At 39.9% G+C, this 23,741-nt stretch overlaps 1 protein-coding gene across 1 annotated transcript; it reads right to left on the reverse strand.

Annotated features, from left to right (window-relative positions):
- On the reverse strand, nucleotides 1–17,713 carry LOC133552706 (reticulon-4 receptor-like 2). Its single transcript, XM_061900103.1, has 4 exons — nucleotides 17,381–17,713; nucleotides 9,413–9,639; nucleotides 9,105–9,338; nucleotides 1–7,304 (listed from the first exon to the last, which is right to left on the reverse strand). Exons 1-4 carry the CDS (start codon nucleotides 17,433–17,435, stop codon nucleotides 6,459–6,461), a joined length of 1,362 nt encoding a protein of 453 aa, XP_061756087.1. The 5' UTR covers nucleotides 17,436–17,713; the 3' UTR covers nucleotides 1–6,458.
- Nucleotides 17,714–23,741: the final 6,028 nt, after the last annotated feature.

A 23,741-nucleotide genomic window follows, 5' to 3' on the forward strand; every position in this document is an offset into this window, starting at 1 on the left:
ATTCAAAAAGGTCCTACTCATTAAAAATAAAAAACTTTTTTTTTTTTTACTGTTTACTTTAAACACAATCGTCTTGAGATCAACTTCAGATCCATCTGTCAATTATAACTTTTATTGTTGTTTATGTTTTTTATTTGTTCCTATTAGGCCCTTCTTTAGAAAAAAACAAAACACTTTGTTTTTTATATGGCAAACAAAATATGCAATAGTTTCCCCCAATAGAATTTTAAAGTGGAATATTTGAGATTATAGAATAATTGGAGCCTTAAAAATGTCAACAAATAACAACATTGATTTCAATGTGTTATTTTTTTTTTTTTTTAGCAATGACAGAAAAGAAAAAAAATCGCATTAAAATTATTGGAGATTCAAAAGGGTCCTAGTCATTTTTTTTTATTGTTTACTTTAAACACAATCGTCTTGAGATCAACTTCAGATCTATCTGTCAATTATAACTTTTATTGTTGTTTATGTTTTTTGTTTGTTCTTATTAGGCCCTTCTTTAGAAAAAAAACCAACTTAGTTTTTTATATGGCAAACAAAAAATATGCAAGTTTCCCCCAGCAGAATTTTAAAGTGGAATATTTGAGATTATAGATTAATTGGAGCCTTAAAAATGTCAACAAATATGTTATTATTTTTTTTAGCAATGACAGAAAAAAAAAATCGCACTAAAATGATTGGGGATTCAAAAGGGTCCTACTCATTAAAAATAAAAACCTTTTTTTTTTTTTTTTTTTTTTTTTTTTTACTGTTTACTTTAAACACAATCGTCTTGAGATCAACTTCAGATCCATCTGTCAATTATAACTTTTATTGTTGTTTATGTTTTTTGTTTGTTCTTTTTAGGCCCTTCTTTAGAAAAAAAAACAACAACTTTGTTTTTTATATGGCAAACACAAAATATGCAAGTTTCCCCAAGTAGAATTTTAAAGTGGAATATTTGAGATTATAGAATAATTGGAGCCTTAAAAATGTCAACCAATATGTTATTATTTTTTTTAGCAATGACAGAAAAAAAAAATCGCACTAAAATGATTGGGGATTCAAAAGGGTCCTACTCATTAAAAATAAAAAACTTTTTTTTTACTGTTTACTTTAAACACAATCGTCTTGAGATCAACTTCAGATCCATCTGTCAATTATAACTTTTATTGTTGTTTATGTTTTTTATTTGTTCCTATTAGGCCCTTCTTTAGAAAAAAAACAACATTGTTTTTTATATGGCAAACACAAAATATGCAACAGTTTCCCCCAGTAGAATTTTAAAGTGGAATATTTGAGATTATAGAATAATTGGAGCCTTAAAATGTCAACAAATATGTTATTATTTTTTTTAGCAATGACAGAAAAAGAAAATCGCACTAAAATGATTGGGGATTCAAAAGGGTCCTACTCATTAAAAATAAAAATACATTTTTTTCTGTTTACTTTAAACACAATCGTCTTGAGATCAACTTCAGATCCATCTGTCAATTATAACTTTTATTGTTGTTTATGTTTTTTATTTGTTCCTATTAGGCCCTTCTTTAGAAAAAAACAACACATTTGTTTTTTATATGGCAAACACAAAATATGCAATAGATTCCTCCAATAGACTTTTAAAGTGGAATATTTGAGATTATAGAATAATTGGAGACTTAAAAATGTCAACAAATAACACCATTGATTTCCATTTGTTATTATTTTTTTAGCAATGTTTTTTGTTTGTTCTTATTAGGCCCTTCTTTAGAAAAAAACTTTGTTTTTTATATGGCAAACACAAAATATGCTACATTTTCCACTAAAGATATCTCCAAGTGGAATATTTAATGTGACATTGATATTATTATTTAAAGAAAATAAACGCCTGCATGGCAGCTTTGTGTTATTAGAGTAAACATTGCAACATTTTCTTGTCACATTTCACCTGTTTACTCTTTTATAACATTTTTTTAGTTTTTTATTCTTTTAATCGTATTTTTAGAATGTGCTTAGAGCCGTTAAAAAACTATCCGCGGGCCGCAAATGGACACCCCTGAACTAAGTACTAAGATCCACCTCTGAATTTATTGTGTGAATGCTCCAAAACATTCACACATATTTTTTCTACACATCTTCTTCTTCTCCTCCAGATTTTGTCGTGCTCTACCTTCCACATTTTTCACCCGATTGAAACAGTTCCAACTTCAAACTGTTCAGCCTATTCGGGAATCGTGGACTTTCCCTTGAATAAATAAAAACATTCCCAGAATTCCAGGTTTTCTCGGGACATTTTTCCCCCACTAAAAAAAGAATTTCAAACTCAATTTCCACATTTTCCAACCGATTCAAACTATTCCACATTCGACACATTCCACTCATACTGGACATTCAAACTATTTTTTTTTCAAGTTCCCAAAAATTCCAGGAATTCCTATAATTCCTGTTTTTTTCCCACCCTTATATTCCTTCCACGTTTTTCAACCCCTGTCAACCGTTCCACCGTCCAATCATTCCTCTTAATCAGGACAAAAACGGAACTTGTTTGAACTTGAAAAAAATTCCCGGTTTTCTCAAAATTCCCTAATACCCATCCATCCATCCATTTTCTACCGCTTATTCCCTTTCGGGGTCGCGGGGGGCGCTGGCGCCTATTTCAGCTAAAAACTGTTTCTACTTCAACATTTCTTGCCTGATTTAAACAATTCCAGCACCAACCAATTCAGATATAATGTTAAAAACTCTATTTAAAGGGCTGTTAAACATTTTTCATGCTCTGGTTCTCAAAATATTCGACTTATAATTAATTATTCCTACTTTGCAATCATTCATATATCGCGGTCAAGCGGCTTTTTTCCTCCACGTTGAACCCTGTGATTTATACAATGCTGCAGTTAATTTATGGATTTTTACACGCTTTAAATGCCGCCAATAAATTAGGCTTTGTCGCATCGAAGCAATGGAATTACCGAACGGATCAACGGCGGATTGATAAAATTGTTAGCATCAAATTGAACGCAATCGCACAATCGTTCGGTCGGCCATTTAGCATGTTATGGACTCACCATCATCATGGAGAAGCAACAACAAAATGCAACAAAACACGGCCCCAAAATCCACCATCACTGACGGGGAAGGCCGGATTGCCACGCTCCCAAGAAGACGTATTTAGCGTTTTAGAGTCCTACTGAAACCCAACTTCTACCGACCACGCAGTCTGATAGTTAAATGCCGCCAATAAATTAAGCCTTGTCGCATCACAGCAATGGAATTACCGAACGGATCAACGGTGCACCGATTAAATTGTTAGCATTAAATAGAACGCAATCGCACAATTGTTCGGTCGGCCATTTAGCAGGTTGTGGACTCACCATCATCACGGAGAAGGAACAACAAAATGCAACAAAACACGGCCCCAAAATCCACCATCACTGACGGGGAAGGCCGGATTGCCACGCTCCCAAGAAGACGTATTTAGCATTTTAAAGGCCTACTGAAACCCAACTTCTACCGACCACGCAGTCTGATAGTTAAATGCCGGCAATAAATTAAGCCTTGTCGCATCAAAGCAATGGAATTACCGAACGGATCAACGGTGCACCGATTAAATTGTTAGCATTAAATAGAACGCAATCGCACAATCGTTCGGTCGGCCATTTAGCAGGTTGTGGACTCACCATCATCACGGAGAAGGAACAACAAAATGCAACAAAGCACGACCGCAAAATCCACCATCACTGACGGGGAAGGCCGGATTGCCACGCTCCCAAGAAGACGTATTTAGCGTTTTAGAGGCCTACTGAAACCCAACTTCTACCGACCACGCAGTCTGATAGTTAAATGCCGCCAATAAATTAAGCCTTGTCGCATCAAAGCAATGGAATTACCGAACGGATCAACGGTGCACCGATTAAATTGTTAGCATTAAATAGAACGCAATCGCACAATCCTTCGGTCGGCCATTTAGCAGGTTGTGGACTCACCATCATCATGGAGAAGCAACAACAAAATGCAACAAAACACAGCCCCAAAATCCACCATCACTGATGGGGAAGGCCGGATTGCCACGCTCCCAAGAAGACGTATTTAGCGTTTTAAAGGCCTATTGAAACCCAACTTCTACCGACCACGCAGTCTGATAGTTAAATGCCACCAATAAATTAAGCCTTGTCGCATCAAAGCAATGGAATTACCGAACGGATCAACGGTGCACCGATTAAATTGTTAGCATTAAATAGAACGCAATCGCACAATCCTTCGGTCGGCCATTTAGCAGGTTGTGGACTCACCATCATCATGGAGAAGCAACAACAAAATGCAACAAAACACGGCCCCAAAATCCACCATCACTGATGGGGAAGGCCGGATTGCCACGCTCCCAAGAAGACGTATTTAGCGTTTTAAAGGCCTATTGAAACCCAACTTCTACCGACCACGCAGTCTGATAGTTAAATGCCACCAATAAATTAAGCCTTGTCGCATCAAAGCAATGGAATTACCGAACGGATCAACGGTGCACCGATTAAATTGTTAGCATTAAATAGAACGCAATCGCACAATCCTTCGGTCGGCCATTCAGCAGGTTGTGGACTCACCATCATCACGGAGAAGCAACAACAAAATGCAACAAAACAAGGCCCCAAAATCCACCATCACTGACGGGGAAGGCCGGATTGCCACGCTCCCAAGAAGACGTATTTAGCGTTTTAGAGTCCTACTGAAACCCAACTTCTACCGACCACGCAGTCTGATAGTTAAATGCCGCCAATAAATTAAGCCTTGTCGCATCAAAGCAATGGAATTACCGAACGGATCAACGGTGCACCGATTAAATTGTTAGCATTAAATAGAACGCAATCGCACAATCGTTCGGTTGGCCATTTAGCAGGTTGTGGACTCACCATCATCACGGAGAAGCAACAACAAAATGCAACAGAACACGGCCCCAAAATCCACCATCACTGATGGGGAATGCCGGATTGCCACGCTCCCAAGAAGACGTATTTAGCGTTTTAAAGGCTTACTGAAACCCAACTGCTACCGACCACGCAGTCTGATAGTTAAATGCCACCAATAAATTAAGCCTTGTCGCATCAAAGCAATGGAATTACCGAACGGATCAACGGTGCACCGATTAAATTGTTAGCATTAAATAGAACGCAATCGCACAATCGTTCGGTTGGCCATTTAGCAGGTTGTGGACTCACCATCATCACGGAGAAGCAACAACAAAATGCAACAAAACACGGCCCCAAAATCCACCATCACTGACGGGGAAGGCCGGATTGCCACGCTCCCAAGAAGACGTATTTAGCGTTTTGAAGGTCTACTGAAACCCAACTTCTACCAACCACGCAGTCTGATAGTTAAATGCCGCAAATAAATTAAGCCTTGTCGCATCACAGCAATGGAATTACCGAACGGATCAACGGTGCACCGATTAAATTGTTAGCATTAAATAGAACGCAATCGCACAATCCTTCGGTCGGCCATTTAGCAGGTTGTGGACTCACCATCATCACGGAGAAGCAACAACAAAATGCAACAAAACACGACCCCAAAATCCACCATCACTGACGGGGAAGGCCGGATTGCCACGCTCCCAAGAAGACGTATTTAGCGTTTTAGAGTCCTACTGAAACCCAACTTCTACCGACCACGCAGTCTGATAATAAAATGCCACCAATAAATTAAGCCTTGTCGCATCAAAGCAATGGAATTACCGAACGGATCAACGGTGCACCGATTAAATTGTTAGCATTAAATAGAAAGCAATCGCACAATCCTTCGGTCGGCCATTTAGCATGTTATGGACTCACCATCAACACGGAGAAGCAACAACAAAATGCAACAAAACACGGCCCCAAAATCCACCATCACTGAAGGCCGGATCGCCACGCTCCTGAGAACACGACTTTAGCGTTCTAAGCAGGACGAGGAGAAGGATGAAGACCACGCTCAACGACTTTTCCGGTAGGCTACTGCATGCCGCATCACGGGCGCCGTATTTTGTTACATTTGTGAACCTGTGTAAATATTTCAGTGTGTACACTTGCTGCTTATACATTTGTACGAAATCTAAGTGTACTCTGTAGCCCCGAAATTACGGCAGTGTTCTTGTTAAATTGTATTGTTATGAATAAAATGTAAACAACTTTGGACACCCCTGCTGCAGACAACATCTGCATAGTTTGCTGCTAGAACTACAAGCTCACCAACTTCCTGTGTTGTGTGTCATTCATTACTTCCTTCTTCCAAAAGGTCCTTTTTTGTTTTAAAAGGATGTGCTTACAAGAAGAAGTTGCTGATTTTAAGCCTCTACGTCACCGCGACTCTGCGTCTGAAACAGATCCTGACTGCCTGGACTGACTTCTGTCCCCGACCTGCAGCTCCAGGGGGTGACTGGAAGGGATTGAGATCCCGTGTTTTTGTTTTGAGTTGAGAGGAGCAGAAGAGGGGAAATCGGAGAAGAAAAGGAAGTGAAAGAAATGACAGTTTCAACCAAAAAGGAAATGGAGGAAGAATGTGACAATGGAGAAGAAGAGAGGGTGGAGGAGGACCGGACTGGGAGCTAAGGACGAGAAGGAGGAGGCAAACGCTGGATTTTCATAGCCTGAGGCGCAGTCCGGCTCAAAGCAGCGGATGGAGGCATCTTCGTTGCCGTAGTTGGCCCAGTACTCTTCCGTGTCAAGCTTTGGGAGAGCCACCTCCGCCTCGGATAGTTCATACTTTGAAGCTTCAACGATGGTCTTGGGAAGATACTTTGGGAACGCCTTCACTGTCTCTGTGTTCTTCTGGTACAAAGCCTTCGAGGCGGACTTGTGCTTGGAGAACCACCAGCGGGTCTTGGTGCTGAAGGAGGTGGTGGTGGTACCAGCCAGAGAGCCAGGGTCAGGCATGGGGCAGAGGGCGAAGTCCATCTCCCGGAGGAATCGGAGGTCTTGCCCGCGACGCTGGGATGGCGACAAGCACAGCAACTCGGAGGAGGCGATACGAGCCTTACGGAACCACTCCCAGAGAGGACGAGCCTCGCAACCGCAGGACCAGGGGTTGCCATTGAGGCGGAGGAACTGAATGCCTTGAGTGTCTTTCATGGCCTGTCCTGGCAATTCAGCCAGGGAGTTGTTGAAAAGGTAAAGAATGGTCAGGCGGCCCAGATCGCGGAAAGAGCGACGGTTCACCTGCCGGATTCGGTTGTCGTGGAGGAGCAGGCGGTCCAGGTTGACCAAGCCTCGGAAAACATTCTCAGACAGGGCGCGGATGCGGTTTCCGTGGAGAAACAGATGGGTGAGGTTGACCAGATCTGAGAACAGGTCATCCTGCAGGATGTGAAGTTGATTGTCCTACAAAAATGACAAAACATAAAACACAATAATGTCAGGAACTAAAATATTCTCTTATCTTTCATCCCAAAGACATGGCAACTAGAACTGGACTGTAAAATAGCACCAAAGGAGAATATATGTACAAACCTTGTTTCCAAATGAGTTGGGAAATTGTGTTAGATGTAAATATAAACAGAATACAATGATTTGCAAATCATTTTCAACCCATATTCAGTTGAATATGCTACAAAGACAACATATTTGATGTTCAAACTGATAAACGTATTTTTTTTTTTTTTTTGCAAATAATTATTACATTTAAAATTTTATGCCAGCAACAGGTGACAAAGAAGTTGGGTATGTTGGCAAGAAATACTGATAAAGTTGAGGAATGCTCATCAAACGCTTATTTGGAACATCCCACAGGTGTGCAGGCTAATTGGGAACAGGTGGGTGCCATGATTGGGTATAAAAACAGCTTCCCAAAAAATGCTCAGTCTTTCACAAGAAAGGATGGGGCGAGGTACACCCCTTTGTCCACAACTGCGTGAGCAAATAGTCAAAAGGTTTAAGAACAACGTTTTCTCAAAGTGCAATTGCAAGAAATTTAGGGATTTCAACATCTACGCTCCATAATATCATCAAAAGGTTCAGAGAATCTAAAGAAATCACTCCACATAAGCGGCATGGCCGGAAACCAACATTGAATGACCGTGACCTTCGATCCCTCAGACGGCACTGTATCAAAAACTGACATCAATCTCTAAAGGATATCACCACATGGGCTCAGGAACACTTCAGAAAACCACTGTCACTAAATACAGTTTGTCGCTACATCTGTAAGTGCGAGTTAAAGCTCTACTATGCAAAGCGAAAGCCATTTATCAACAACATCCAGAAATGCTGCCAGCTTCTCTGGGCCCAAGATCATCTAAGATGGACTGATGCAAAGTGGAAAAGTGTTCTGTGGTCTGACGAGTCGACATTCCAAATTGTTTTTGGAAATATTCGACATGGTGTCATCCGGCCCAAAGTGGAAGCGAACCATCCAGACTGTTATCGACGCAAAGTTGAAAAGCCAGCATCTGTGATGGTATGGAGGTGCATTAGTGCCCGAGGCATGGGTAACTTACACATCTGTGAAGGCACCATTAATGCTGAAAGGTACATACAGGTTTTGAAACAACATATGCTGCCATCTAAGCGCTGTCTTTTTCATGGACGCCCCTGCTTATTTCAGCAAGACAATGCCAAGCCACATTCAGCACGTGTTGCAACAGCGTGGCTTTGTAGTAAAAAAGTGTGAGTACTTTCCTGAACCGCCTGCAGTCCAGAAAATGTGTGGCGCATTATGAAGCGTAAAATACGACAACAAGACCCCAGACTGTTGAACGACTGAAGCTCTACATAAAACAAGATTGGGAAATAATTCCACTTTCAAAGCTTCAACGATTAGTTTCCTCAGTTCCCAAACGTTTATTGAGTGGTGTTAAAAGAAAAGGTGACGTAACACAGTGGTGAACATGCCCTTTCCCAACTACTTTGGCACATGTTGCAGCCATGAAATTCTAAGTTAATTATTAGTTGCAAAAAAAAATAAAGTTTATGAGTTTGAATATGTTGTCTTTGTAGCATATTCAACTGACTATGGGTTGAAAAGGATTTGCAAATCATTGTGATTCGTTTATATTTACATCTAACACAATTTTCCAACTCATATGGAAACGGGGTTTGTAGACTAATCCCAAAACTTTTTTGTTTTGTGTTTATTTAGGATTCTGTGTGTGGGCCTAAAAAGTGTAGGGATGCAGTCTTCACCTGCAAGTAGAGAAACTGCAGACTGTAGAGCTTGAGGAAGAGGTCATGGGGCAACATGGCCAACTTGCAACGGTGCATGTGCAAGCTCTGCAACTTCTCCAACCCTCTGAACGCTCCGCCTTCAAGGTGCCGAAGTGAGGGGTTGTCACCCAGGTCCAGCTCCTCCAGAACCCTCAGGTTGCTAAAGGCCCCGGCCTCGATCAAGGTGATGTTATTGCCGTAAAGCCACAGCACCTGGAGGAGGAAAGGAAAAAGACGTGGGAGTATGTGCTCCAAACATACACCGTACAAGGCGTCGGCATTTTTACCTGCGTCTCGAAGCCAAAGGAGTCGGCGCGGAGCTCGGTGATGCGATTGTTTTGCAGGAACACACGTTGCGAGTCGTAGGGCACGCCGGCTGGCACGATGGTGAGGTTCTGGGACTGGCAGCTGACCGTCATGGGTGTAGGGTAACACACACAGAGCCTGGGGCATGGCGCCACACTGCTGGGCTTGACTACCACCAGCCACAGGATCAGCCACAGGGACAGTCCACCTGGGTATGACACACACACAAATTAGTCCTTGGACCAGGGTTTTTCAACCTTTTTTGAGCGCGTTGAAAAAATGCGGAGGCACACCACCAGCAGAAATCATTAAAACACGAAACTCAGTTGACAGTAAAAAGTCGTCGCAATTGTTGGCTATGACTTTAAAGCATAAGCAAGCATGCATGACTATAGCTCTTGTCTCAAAGTAGGTGTACTGTCACCACCTGTCACATCCCACCCTGACTTATTTGGACTTTTTTGCTGTTTTCCTGTGTGTAGTGTTTTACTTCTTGTCTTGCGCTCCTCTTTTGGTGGCTTTTTCTCTTTTTCTGGTATTTTCCTGTAGCGGTCTCCTCTAGTGGGGGTGGGAGGGGTCACGCACATTTGCGGTCCTCTCCAAGGTTTCTCAAAGTCATTCTTATCGACGTCCCACTGGGTTGTGAGTTTTTCCTTGCCCTTATGTGGGCGCTGAACCGTGGATGTCGTCGTGGCTTGTGCAGCCCGTTTAGACGCTTGTTTTACCTGTGGCCCTCTGTCAGAATAATTGTTTCTACATTATCACAAAAAACTTTGTATTACATCGTGTCCCTAACAAGAAGACACTGGGACTTCCAAACGGACAGATGGCAGGATCAGCCCAACTTCCAGAAGAATTATTTTTGAATAATTTTATGAACTCTTTTTGAAATATTTTATGGAACTGAACTCTCTTTGAACTATTTCATGGGACTGTCTTTGAACTATTTAATGGGACTCTCTTCAAACTATGTTATGGAACTCTTTTTGAAGAATGTTATGGGACTCTCTTTGAACTATTTTATGGGACTCTTTTTGAACTATTTGACAAACTCCCTTCGAACTGTTCGGTAACCGAAGGCAACGCTGTTTACGACCCACTGCCCTCAGGAAGCAGCTGTGGGAAGGAGGGGGGAGACAGTCGAATAAAGAAGGAGGAGTACAATCTTGCCGCAGAGCGTGGTGCAGGACTGTACAGAGAGTACAGTGGCCATGTCTCTCCTCAGATCTGAGTCCAAATTTAATTCTGTCTCTGTTTGATTATATGCCTTTTGTCTTGTTTAATAGATGTCATCAGTGTTTGAACCTGACACCCTCCTTGTTTTGTTTTTACCATTGAGGCTGTTGTTGTTGTTTTTTTTGCATGTGCTCTCATTCGTAACTTGTTTCCTAAGCCTTGTGCATAATTCAACAGGTTGCACGGCAGAAATCGTTCAAGCGTTCATAGCCACCTGATCACTTAACACAGGGAGCTCTGGCTACTTTGTCACAGGTACATAACTCCAAAATAATCAGCTGGGTGAGGAAAAACTAATTAAATGAAATACAAGAACAGCAAAATATCTCAATAGGGATTCCATATTCTAATAAAAATGGGGATGCTCTGGAAAATATATATTTCCTATTGAAGAGTTTGCAAAAAGGACACAGGTAAAAAAACAGTAACTGTACCCGGATCAGTTTCAATTTGTGGCAGGTTTCTTTGGTAGAGCTCAGATGACAGCACAAACACAAAAAGACCACGGCGGTAAAAGTATACTCATTAAACGATAATGAACTTCCCATTCGCAACATTTTCCAATGGCCCACCTCCTGACCTCTCAACAAGTCTGGACATTTATCTACGCCGGACCTTCAGCAGAACACGAGACATGGATTTCAAACGGAATAAGATACCGATCTGAAATCTTGGTCAGTCTTATTTACTGCACAGTTTTCAAGCCTGCACAGTCAATTTTCAAATTATCCAATGGTGCAGGTCGGCTGTATTTGCAGAAAGGTTACATTTATTGAGCTTTTGGAACATTTCTGCATGCATGTTCTCTCGGACTGGGTTTTCGCCGGATGCTCTCTGGTCTTATCAACCTAAAACATGCATGCTGGGCTAATTTGAGACTCACAAAAAGCTCCAGCTAACCCAGACCTGGGCAAAATACGGCCCGTGGGTCACATGCGGCCCAGTCGACATAATTTTTTAGACCTTTAACATCAAAATGGTTGAAATCGGCGCTTTTGGGTGTTATAGGAGTTACCGTATTTCCTTGAATTGCCGCCGGGGCGCTAATTAATTTAAAACCTCTTCTCACTCCGGCGTTTACCAAAGGCATGTGGTAAAGGCAAGCATGCGCTAATTATTCTAAAGCCTCTTCTCACTCCGGCGGTTACCAAAGGCATGCGGTAAATTTAGGCCTGCGCTTATAAATTTGAGTGTGATGTAAGGATACCATCATGAAAAGGACATTTAATTAAAAAAAAAAACGTTATTATGGTCTTACCTTTACTTATAAATGAAGTCCATGCGCAGCTCCTTCTGATCAAAAGCATCGATAACTTGTTTATAGAAGTCTTCCTTATCTTTCTTCAGTATTAAAAGTCTCTCTGTCTCGATGGAGATCTTCCTTTATTACCTCCTGCTTCGATTGAAAGTCCTGTTTAGAAAACTGTTTTATTTTAGATATGTAATCCTCCATGTTAAAAGTGCAAGCGAGAGGAAAAAATAAACGATCGCTGCTCACTCTTGCTGCTTGTTGTCACTTCTTCTGCAGCAGAGTAGTCGCAAGAAGGATCACTAGCGCCCTCTACCACCAGGAGGCGGGAGTCATTTAATGACTCATATTTGACACACGCAGCTACGGTATATTAATAAAACATAGCTGCTTACTGTTCTTTTTAGCATATTCAATAGCTTGGACCTTAAATCCTACCGAATAGTTCTTAATCTTCTTCCCTTTATGCGATTTCAAATGATTGAAATCAGCCTCCTCCATTTTGAAAATGATGACAGGTGAAGTGTCACTCTAGGCATATGCTAATTATTTGGCGAAACGAGTGTGACCCGGCGGAAATTCTAGACACGTGCTAATAAAAATAATATTTTGCTAAACGAGTTTGACCCGGCGTTAATCCTCAACCGGCGGTAATGCTAAGCATAGGCTAATTATCTTGCGAAACGAGTTTGACCCGGTAGTAATTCTAGGCAGGCGCATACTATATACCCGGCGGCAATTCAAGGAAATACGGTATTACGGTAATCTACGTCACAGCAGCTCAGACCAGGAACCAAGCACAGTGGGCAGGGTTTGTTTCCAGAGCAGCCAGTCCCAAACGCATGTGTCAGGAACAGAAGCGGAAGCAAATTTTCACAACCAATTTCTGCATAAAAGTGATAATATATCACATTTTAGGTTTTTCTTACACTTTCCAGTTTGTTACATGTTTGTTGTGTTTTGCTCAATTGTAAAAGAGACACAACTTTGCAGGGGCTGGTTTGAGAAGTAAAATATGTTCATATGTTGTTAATATTCAGTGTTTTATGGTTCATAGTTAATATTGTAAATCTCAATGTCTTTCTTTTTTAATGTACATTTTGGGTGTCCCATTCAGTAAAAAACTGTAAAATTCCATTCCGTTTTTTAATGTTTTTTAGAATTCTATCGGACATTGTGACTTTTGGTTTTAGGGACCCAAACCCACGTACTGTACAGCAGGTTTTTACAGCTAAATGTGTATATATCATTTATACACATACACATTGGCCCCCCAGACACATTATTTTTCTCTCAAATATTTGCCCATCACTGAGCTAACCCATGACTCTTATCATGTGGACAAGTTGTTTTCCCGGGCGCGGCCCCGCTGCTGCCCACTGCTCCCCTCACCTCCCAGGGGGTGATCAAGGGTGATGGGTCAAATACAGAGAATAATTTCACCACATCTAGTATGTGTGACAATCATTGGTACTTTAACTACTTTAACTTTAGCAGAGCAGTGTTTTTCAACCTTTTTTGAGCGAAAGCACATTTTTTGCGTTCAAAAAATGCGGAGGCACACCATCAGCAGAAATCATTAAAAAACGAAACTCAGTTGACAATAAAAAGTCGTTGTCGCAATTGTTGGATATGACTTTAAAGCATAACCAAGCATGCATGACTATAGCTCTTGTCTCAAAGTAGGTGTACTGTCACATCACACATTTGGACTTTCTTGCTGTTTTCCTGTGTGTAGTGTTTTACTTCTTGTCTTGCGCTCCTATTTTGGTGTCTTTTTCTCATTTTTTTTGGTATTTTCCTGTAGCAGTTTAATGTCTTTCTTTGAGCGATATTTCCTGCATCAACTTTGTTTTAGCAATCAAGACTAATTGAGTTGTTTTTATCCTTCTTTGTGGAGACTTTGATGATTGTCATGTTATGTTCGGATGCACATTGTCTTTGCTCCACAGTAAGTCTTTGCTGTCGTCCAGCATTCTGTTTTTGTTTACTTTGTAGCCGGTTCGGTTTTAGTTTCGTTCTGCATAGCCTTCCCTTACCTTCAATGCTTTTTCGTAGGAGCACTCAGCGTTTGTTTATTTTTTGGTTTACGCGTTAGACACCTTTTTCCCTGCACACTGCCTCCCGCTGTTACCGACATCTATAAAGCTATTAGCTACCTGCTGCCACCTACTGACATGGAAGAGTAATACACCGTTACTCTGTCGAGCTGTAGACAGCAACGACACTCAACATCCATCCATCCATACTCTACTACAGGGATGAGCCAGATGTGGCTCTTTTGATGACTGCATCTGGCTCTCAAGAAATATCTTAGCTGACATTGCTTAACACGATAAGTAATGAATAATTCATCCAACGCCCTCGACGCGAATCCCTTAGGGGTGATGGACGGCTAGCCAGTGCATGAAAAGCTGCAGCCCGCCACCGTAGCCCCCACTCCCTCCCCTCTGTTGCAAGTCTGGAGTTGTATGTTTTGATACGTATATACGCTTTGCTCTTGAGTTTTTTGTCATAGCTGTTCTGTGACCCTAAACACTGTTTGTTTGCCTAATCAAATCAATCAGAATATCAACAACGTTTTTTTGTACTTGGGCAATAACATTACCTACCTACCTACCTAATTACACTGGTAATCACAGTGTCAAAATATCCGTTTTCTAGCGCACCTGTTCAAGAAGTCGCATTCATGGTAAGAAGTATTTTATTTATTATTGGTTAGCTTCAGAATAACAATGTTATTGAAAATATTAAGAGACCTACAATACTCTAAAAATGTTGGTCTTACTAAAAAAAATGCAGTTGTATTCAGTGTTAAAAAATATGATATCGCTCTCACAGAAATACATTTTAAAATATTTCGCTTTCATGGCTCTCTCAGTCAAAAAGGTTCCCGACCCCTGCTCTACTAAGTAGAGCAGTGTTTTTCAACCACTGTGTGTGCTGTGAGATACAGTCTGGTGTGCCGTGAGAGATTATATAATTTCACCTATTTGGGTTAGAAATATTTTTTGCAAACCAGTAATTATAGTCTGCAAATGATGTGTTGTTGTTGAGTGTCGGTGCAGTCTACAGCTTGGCAGAGTAACTATGTTATACTCTTCCATATCAGTAGGTGGCAGGAAGTAGCTAATTGCTTTGTAGATGTCGGAAACAGCGGTATGCAGGATGCAGGTAAAAAGGTGTCTAATACTTAAACCAAAAATAAACAAAAGGTGAGTGCCCCTAGGAAAGGGCATTGAAGCCTAGGGATGGCTATGCAGAACGAAACTAAAACTGACCTGCTTATAAAGTATACAAAAACAGAATGCTGGACGACAGCAAAGACTTACTGTGGAGCAAAGACAATGTAGATCTGAACATGACATGACAATCAACAAGGTCCCCACAAAGAAGGGTAAAAACAACTGAAATATTCTCGATTGCTAAAACAAAGTAGATGTGGGAAATATTGCTCAAAGGAAGACATGAAACTGCTAGGTAAAATACCAAAAAAAGAGAAAAAAACACCAAAAAAGGAGCGTAAGACAAGAAGTAAAACACTACGCACAGAAAAACAGCAAACAACTCCAAATAAGTCAGGGTGTGATGTGACAGGTGGTGACAGTACACCTACTTTGAGACAAGAGTTATAGTGATGCATGCTTGGTTATGCTTTAAAGTCATAGCCAACAATTGTGAAAACGACTTTTTACTGTCAACTGAGTTTTGTTTTTTAATGATTTCTGCTGGTGGTGTGCCTCCGGATATTTTCACGAGAAAAAAATGTGCTTCGGCTCAAAAAAGGTTGAAAAACACTTAGGTAGAGTATGGATGGGTGGATGGATGGATGACACCTGCACAATGTAATGAGATCCTCTTGTGGTGAAACAAAACAACAAATATAAATACAAATACAAACCCTGTTTCCATATGAGTTGGGAAATTGTGTTAGATGTAAATATAAACGGAATACAATGATTTGCAAATCATTTTCAACCCATATTCAGTTGAATATGCTACAAAGACAACATATTTGATGTTCAAACTGATCAACTTAATTTTTCTTTGCAAATAATCATTAACTTTAGAATTTGATGCCAGCAACACGTGACAAAGAAGTTGGCAATAAATACTGATAAAGTTGAGGAATGTTCATCAAACACTTATATGGAACATCCCACAGGTGTGCGGGCTAATTGGTAACATTTGGGTGCCATGATTGGGTATAAAAGCAGCTTCCATGAAATGCAAAGTAATTCACAAACAAGGATGGGGTGAGGGTCACCACTTTGTAAGCAAATTGTCGAACAGTTTTAGAACAACATTTCTCAACGAGCTATTGCAAGTAATTTATGGTTTTTCCCATATACGGTCCGTAAAATCATCAAAAAGTTCAGAGAATCTGGAGAAATCCCTGCACGTAAGCGATGATATTACGGACTTTTGATCCCTCAGGCGGTACTGCATCAAAAACCGACATCAGTGTGTAAAGGATATCACCACATGGGCTCAGGAACACTTCATAAAACTACGGTCAGTAACTGGAGTTGGTTGCTACATCTGTAAGTGCAAGTTAAAACTCTACTATGCAAAGCAAAACACATTTATCAACAACACCAAGGAACGCCGCTGGCTTTGCTGGGCCTGAGCTCATCTAAGACGGACTGATGCAAAGTGGAAAAGTGTTCTGTGGTCTGACGAGTCCACTTTTCAAATTATATTTGGAAACAGAGGATGTGGTGTCCTCCAGAACAAAGAGGAAAATAACCATTCGGATTGTTATAGGCGCAAAGTTCAAAAGCCAGCATGTGTGATGGTATGGGGGTGTATTAGTGCCCAAGGCATGGGTAACTTACACATCTGTGAAGGCACCATTAATGCTGAACGGTCCATACAGGTTTTGGAACAACATATGTTGTCATCCAAGCAATGTTATCATGGACGCCCCTGCTTATTTCAGCAAGAAAAGTGTTATAACAGCGTGGCTTCGTCCAGACCTGTCTCCCATCGAAAATGTGTGGCACATTATGAAGCACAAAATACGATAGCGGAGACCACGGACTGTTGAACGACTGAAGCTCTATGTAAAACAAGAATGGGAAAGAATTCCACTTTCAAAACTTCAACAATTAGTTTCTTCAGTTCCCAAATGTTTATTGAGTGTTTTTAAAAGAAAAGGTGATGTAACACAGTGGTGAACATGCCCTTTCCCAACTACTTTGGCACGTGTTGCAGCCATGAAATTCTAAGTTAATTATTATTTGCAAAAAAAAACCCACATCAAATATCTTGTCTTTGTAGTGCATTCAACTGAATATGGGTTGAAAATGAATTGCTAATCATTGTATTCAGTTTATATTTACATCTAACACAATTTCCCAACTCATATGAAAACGGGGTTTGTATTTTTTTCACACATTCAATCGCATCTAGTTCTATTAACCTAAGTCAGAAACAACAGTGGCATTCGGAAGCAACTCACTCTTGAAGTTGTGGGATGCTCTGCTGGAACTCCTCCAAGTGCAACGGGTCTCCATGGCGAACCAAAGCCGAAAGCGAGTTAGCCTGCTCGGCGAGGGAGTGCCTGCTTGCTGCTATCTCTGCTGGGGGTTCAGCTCTGGGAACGGAGCCGCTGTGCCTGGCCTTCAGGGGAGTGGAACTGAGGTCCCCCGCTCGCTCTTTATACTTGCGGCCGCTTTGTCGCCCACCGGCGTAGGCAGCGAGGATCCTCACCTACGTCACCGGGAGGAGGGAGGACAAACACCGGAGGAAGGGCCAAGAAAGGTAAGACAAGCGGCGGCGTCACATCGGCTAACAATACAGAACCAACAATGGCGCCTGGCTATCAAAACTAACTGACCCCTACGTTTTTGTGTCTTTTAACCAGTTTCATCCAAATTATTTCGACGGCAAATTAATAAACAACAACAACAGTGTGTTTAATTAGTCAAAAAGATACCAAAAGTTGTTTTATTTTTACTTATTTAGTTACGTTTTAAGACAGGGGTCACCAACCTTTTTGAAACCAAGAGCTACTTCTTGGGTACTGATAAATGCCAAGGGCTACCAGTTTGATACACACGTCCGCTTTCCCACAATATAAACAGCGAGCCTGCCCAATGACGTTATAACTGTAGAATGATCGAGGGCGAGTTCTTGGTTTCTTATGTGGGTTTATTGTTAGGCAGTCTCATTAACGTCCTCCCAGCACGATAACAACACACAACAACAGCAGTCATGTTTTCGTCTACTGTAAAGCAGTTTGTCTGCCGTAAGCAGCAATGTTGTGACACTCTTAAACAGGACAATACTGCCATCTACTGTACATGAATATGTGACATTAACATCTACAGCAGGGGTCACCAACCTTTTTGAAACCAAGAGCTACTTCTTGGGTACTGATTAATGCGAAGGGCTACCAGTTTGATACACGCTTAAATAAATTTGCCAGAAATAGCCAATTTGCTCAATTTACCTTTAACTCTATGTTATTATTATTAATTAATGATATTTATCTTTGTGGAAAACACTGATCATTTTATTGATTTCTCACAATAAATATATATTTTTGTTGTCTTGTTTTAAATAGGTTAAAATCCAATCTGCACTTTTCTAGCTGTAAATATACTCCTCCCCTCTTAACCACAAGCCCACCCCCCACCTTCCGAAGTCAGAGGTCTCAAGATTGGCAAATATGGAGGAGTGGACTAACACAAGTTGGAATCAGTACAGTCAATCACCTTTTATTAATTTAAAAATAAATTCAAAAGAATCCCTTATCAAGCTTGTCAATCGTACACATAATGTGCACAATAGCCTGTTTTCACGTCCACTTTCCCACAATATAAACAGCGAGCCTGCCCAATGACGTTATAACTGTAGAATGATCGAGGTTTCTTATGTGGGTTTATTGTTGGGCAGTCTCATTAACGTCCTCCCAGCGTGGTAACAACACACAACAACAGCAGTCATGTTTTCGTCTACTGTAAAGCAGTTTGTCTGCCGTAAACAGCAATGTTGTGACACTCTTAAACAGGACAATACTGCCATCTACTGTACATGCATATGTGACAGTAACATCTACAGCAGGGGTCACCAACCTTTTTGAAACCAAGAGCTACTTCTTGGGTACTGATTAATGCGAAGGGCTACCAGTTTGATACACACTTAAGTAAATTGCCAGAAATAGCCAATTTGCTCAATTTACCTTTAACTCTATGTTATTATTATTAATTAATGATATTTATTTTTGTGGAAAACACTGATCATTTTAATGATTTCTCACAATAAATATATATTTTTGTTCTTTTGTTTTAAATAGGTTAAAATCCAATCTGCACTTTTGTTGCTGTAAATATACTCCTCACCTTTTAACCACAAGCCCACCCCCCACCTTCCGAAGTCAGAGGTCTGAAGATTGGCAAATATGGAGGAGTGGACTAACACAAGTTGGAATCACTACAGTCAATCACCTTTTATTCATTTAAAAATAATTTCAAAAGAATCCCTTATCAAGCTTGTCAATCGTACACATAATGTGTACAACAGCCTGTTTTCACGTCCGCTTTCCCACAATATAAACAGCGAGCCTGCCCAATGACGTTATAACTGTAGAATGATCGAGGTTTCTTATGTGGGTTTATTGTTGGGCAGTCTCATTAACGTCCTCCCAGCACGATAACAACACAAAACAACAGCAGTCATGTTTTCGTCTACTGTAAAGCAGTTTGTCTGCCGTAAACAGCAATGTTGTGACACTCTTAAACAGGACAATACTGCCATCTACTGTACATGCATATGTGACAGTAACATCTACAGCAGGGGTCACCAACCTTTTTGAAACCAAGAGCTACTTCTTGGGTACTGATTAATGCGAAGGGCTACCAGTTTGATACACACTTAAATAAATTTGCCAGAAATAGCCAATTTGCTCAATTTACCTTTAACTCTATGTTATTATTATTAATTAATCAATCAATCAATCAATGTTTATTTATATAGCCCCAAACCACAAATGTCTCAAAGGACTGCACAAATCATTACGACTACAACATCCTCGGAAACACCCACAAAAGGGCAAGGAAAACTCACACCCAGTGGGCAGGGAGAATTCACATCCAGTGGGACGCCAGTGACAATGCTGACTATGAGAAACCTTGGAGAGGACCTCAGATGTGGGCAACCCCTCCCCTCTAGGGGGGGGGGGGGGGTTAATGATATTTTCTTATATAATGATATATAATCATTATATAATTAATGATATTTAATTATATAATGATATATAATTAATGATATTTATCTTTGTGGAAAACACTGATCATTTTAATGATTTCTCACAATAAATATATATTTGTGTTGTCTTGTTTTAAATAGGTTAAAATCCAATCTACACTTTTGTAGCTGTAAATATACTCCTCCCCTCTTAACCACAAGCCCACCCCCCACCTTCCGAAGTCAGACGTCTCAAGATTGGCAAATATGGAGGAGTGGACTAACACAAGTTGGAATCACTACAGTCAATCACCTTTTATTCATTTAAAAATAAATTCAAAAGAATCCCTTATCAAACTTGTCAATCGTACACATAATGTGTACAACAGCCTGTTTTCAAGTCCACTTTCCCACAATATAAACAGCGAGCCTGCTCAATGACGTTATAACTGTAGAATGATCGAGGTTTCTTATGTGGGTTTATTGTTGGGCAGTCTCATTTACGTCCTCCCAGCGCGGTAACAACACACAACAACAGCAGTCATGTTTTCGTCTACCGTAAAGCAGTTTGTCTGCCGTAAACAGCAATGTTGTGACACTCTTAAACAGGACAATACTGCCATCTTTTGTACATGCATATGTGACAGTAACATCTACAGCAGGGGTCACCAACCTTTTTGAAACCAAGAGCTACTTCTTGGGTACTGATTAATGCCAAGAACTACCAGTTTGATCCACACTTAAATAAATTTGCCAGAAATAGCCAATTTGCTCAATTTACCTTTAACTCGATGTTATTATTATTAAGCCCGCCTTCCGCCCGATTGTAGCTGAGATAGGCGCCAGCGCCCCCCGCGACCCCGAAAGGGAATAAGCGGTAGAAAATGGATGGATGGATGGATGGATATTTATCTTTGTGGAAAACACTGATCATTTTAATGATTTCTCACAATAAATATATATTTTTGATGTCACGTTTTAAATAGGTTAAAATCCAATCTGCACTTTTGTAGCTGTAAATATACTCCTCCCCTCTTAACCACAAGCCCAACCCCCACCTTCCGAAATCAGAGGTCTCAAGGTTGGCAAGTATGGAGGAGTGGACTAACACAAGTTGGAATCAGTACAGTCAATCACCTTTTATTCATTTAAAAATAAATTCAAAAGAATCCCTTATCAAGCTTGTCAATCGTACACATAATGTGTACAACAGCCTGTTTTCACGTCCGCTTTCCCACAATATAAACAGCGAGCCTGCCCAATGACGTTATAACTGTAGAATGATCGAGGGCGAGTTCTTGGTTTCGTATGTGGGTTTATTGTTAGGCAGTCTCATTAACGTCCTCCCAGCACGATAACAACACACAACAACAGCAGTCATGTTTTCGTCTACCGTAAAGCAGTTCGTCTGCCGTAAACAGCAATGATGTGACACTCTTAAACAGGACAATACTGCCATCTACTGTACATGCATATGTGACATTAACATCTACAGCAGGGGTCACCAACCTTTTTGAAACCAAGAGCTACTTCTTGGGTACTGATTAATGCGAAGGGCTACCAGTTTGATACACACTTAAATCAATTTTTACGCACTATAAGGCACACCGGATTATAAGGCGCAGCTTCAATGAATGGCCTATTTTAAAACTTTGTTCATATATAAGGCGCGCCGCATTATAAGGCGCATAGAATAGATGCTACAGTGGAGGCTGGGGTTATGTTATGCATCATTTAGATCAGGGGTCACCAACCTTTTTGAAACCAAGAGCTACTTTTTGGGTACTGATTAATGCGAAGGGCTACCAGTTTGATACACACTTAAATGAATTGCCAAAAATAGCCAATTTGCTCAATTTACCTTTAATAAATACATTTATATATAAAAAATAAATGGGTATTTCTGTCTGTCATTACGTCCTACATTTTTTTTCCTTTTACGGAAGGTTTTTGTCGAGAATAAATGATGAAAAAAACACTTAATTGAACGGTTTAAAAGAGGAGAAAACACGAAAAAAATGAAAATTAAATTTTGAAACATCGTTAATCTTCAATTTCGACTCTTTAAAATTTAAAATTCAACCGAAAAAAAGAAGAGGAAAAAATAGCTAATTCGAATCTTTTTGAAAAAATAGAAAAAAAGAATTTATGGAACATCATTAGTAATTTTTCCTGATTAAGATTAATTTTAGAATTTTGATGACACATTTTAAATAGGTTAAAATCCAATCTGCACTTTGTTAGAATATATAACAAATTGGACAAAGCTATATTTCTAACAAAGACAAATCATTATTTCTTCTAGATTTTCCAGAACAAAAATTTGAAAAGAAATTCAAAAGACTTTGAAATAAGATTTATATTGATTCCAAAGATTTTCTAGATTTGCCACAATATTTTTTTTGAATTTTAATAAGTTTGAAGAAATGTTTCACAAATATTCTTCGTCGAAAAAACAGAAGCTAAAATGAAGAATTAATTTAAGATGTATTAATTATTCTTTACAATAAAAAAATTAATTTACTTGAACATGGATTTAAATTGTCAAGAAATAAGAGGAAGGAATTTAAAAGGAAAAAAGGTATATGTGTTTAAAAATCCTAAAATCATTTTTAAGTTTGTATTTTTTCCCTAAAATTGTCTTTCTGAAAGTTATAAGAAGCAAAGTAAGAAAATAAATGAATTTATTTAAACAAGTGAAGACCAAGTCTTTAAAATATTTTCTTGGATTTTCAAATTCTATTTGAGTTTTGTCCCTCTTAGAATTAAAAATGTGGAGCAAAGCGAGACCAGCTTGCTAGTAAATAAATACAATTCAAAAAATAGAGGCAGCTCTATTTGAGCTATTTTTAGAACAGGCCAGCGGGCGACTCATCTGGTCCTTACGGGCATCGCGTTGGTGACCCCTGATTTAAGATATCAAAAAGCACAACATGTTTTTTATTAATTTTTATTTTTTAAATTTTTTTATTGAACAATAAACATACATTTATAACATACACAAAAGTCAAGGCCCTTTCAACACCAAGGAAAAAACCCAAAAGCGAATACAGTTGAGTACTAATGCTAAAATATATGAAAAAAAAAAAAAGACAAAAGGGCTACCTAAATCAATCAATCATCAATCAATGTTTACTTATATAGCCCTAAATCAAGAGTGTCTCAAAGGGCTGCACAAACCACAACAACCTCGGCTCAGATCCCACATCAGGGCAAGGAAAAACTCAACCCGATGGGATGACAATGAGAAACCTTGGAGGGGACCGCAGATGTGGACCTAGCATAATAGTGTGAGTCCAGTCCTTAGTGATCTAACATAATAGTGAGAGTCCAGTCCTTAGTGATCTAACATAATAGTGTGAGAGTCCAGTCCATAGTGGATCTAACATAATAGTGAGAGTCCAGTCCTTAGTGATCTAACATAATAGTGTGAGAGTCCAGTCCATAGTGGATCTAACATAATAGTGAGAGTCCAGTCCTTAATGATCTAACATAATAGTGTGAGAGTCCAGTCCATAGTGGATCTAACATAATAGTGAAAGTCCAGTCCTTAGTGATCTAACATAATAGTGTGAAAGTCCAGTCCATAGTGGATCTAACATAATAGTGAGAGTCCAGTCCATAGTGGATCT

The sequence above is a fragment of the Nerophis ophidion genome, linkage group LG05 (genome assembly GCF_033978795.1).
Source record: "Nerophis ophidion isolate RoL-2023_Sa linkage group LG05, RoL_Noph_v1.0, whole genome shotgun sequence".
NCBI classification, from domain to species: Eukaryota; Metazoa; Chordata; class Actinopteri; order Syngnathiformes; family Syngnathidae; genus Nerophis; species Nerophis ophidion.

Bases quoted from the DNA above. Each gene is read 5' to 3' on its own strand.
- LOC133552706 (XM_061900103.1), bottom strand. From the start codon at position 17,435: ATGGAGACCCGTTGCACTTGGAGGAGTTCCAGCAGAGCATCCCACAAC. The intron at 9,339-9,412 runs GTAAAAATGCCG...TTCCTCCTCCAG, and splicing joins CCTTTGGCTTCGAGACGCAG to GTGCTGTGGCTTTACGGCAA. The intron at 7,305-9,104 runs GTGAAGACTGCA...TCATTTTTGTAG, and splicing joins TGCAGTTTCTCTACTTGCAG to GACAATCAACTTCACATCCT.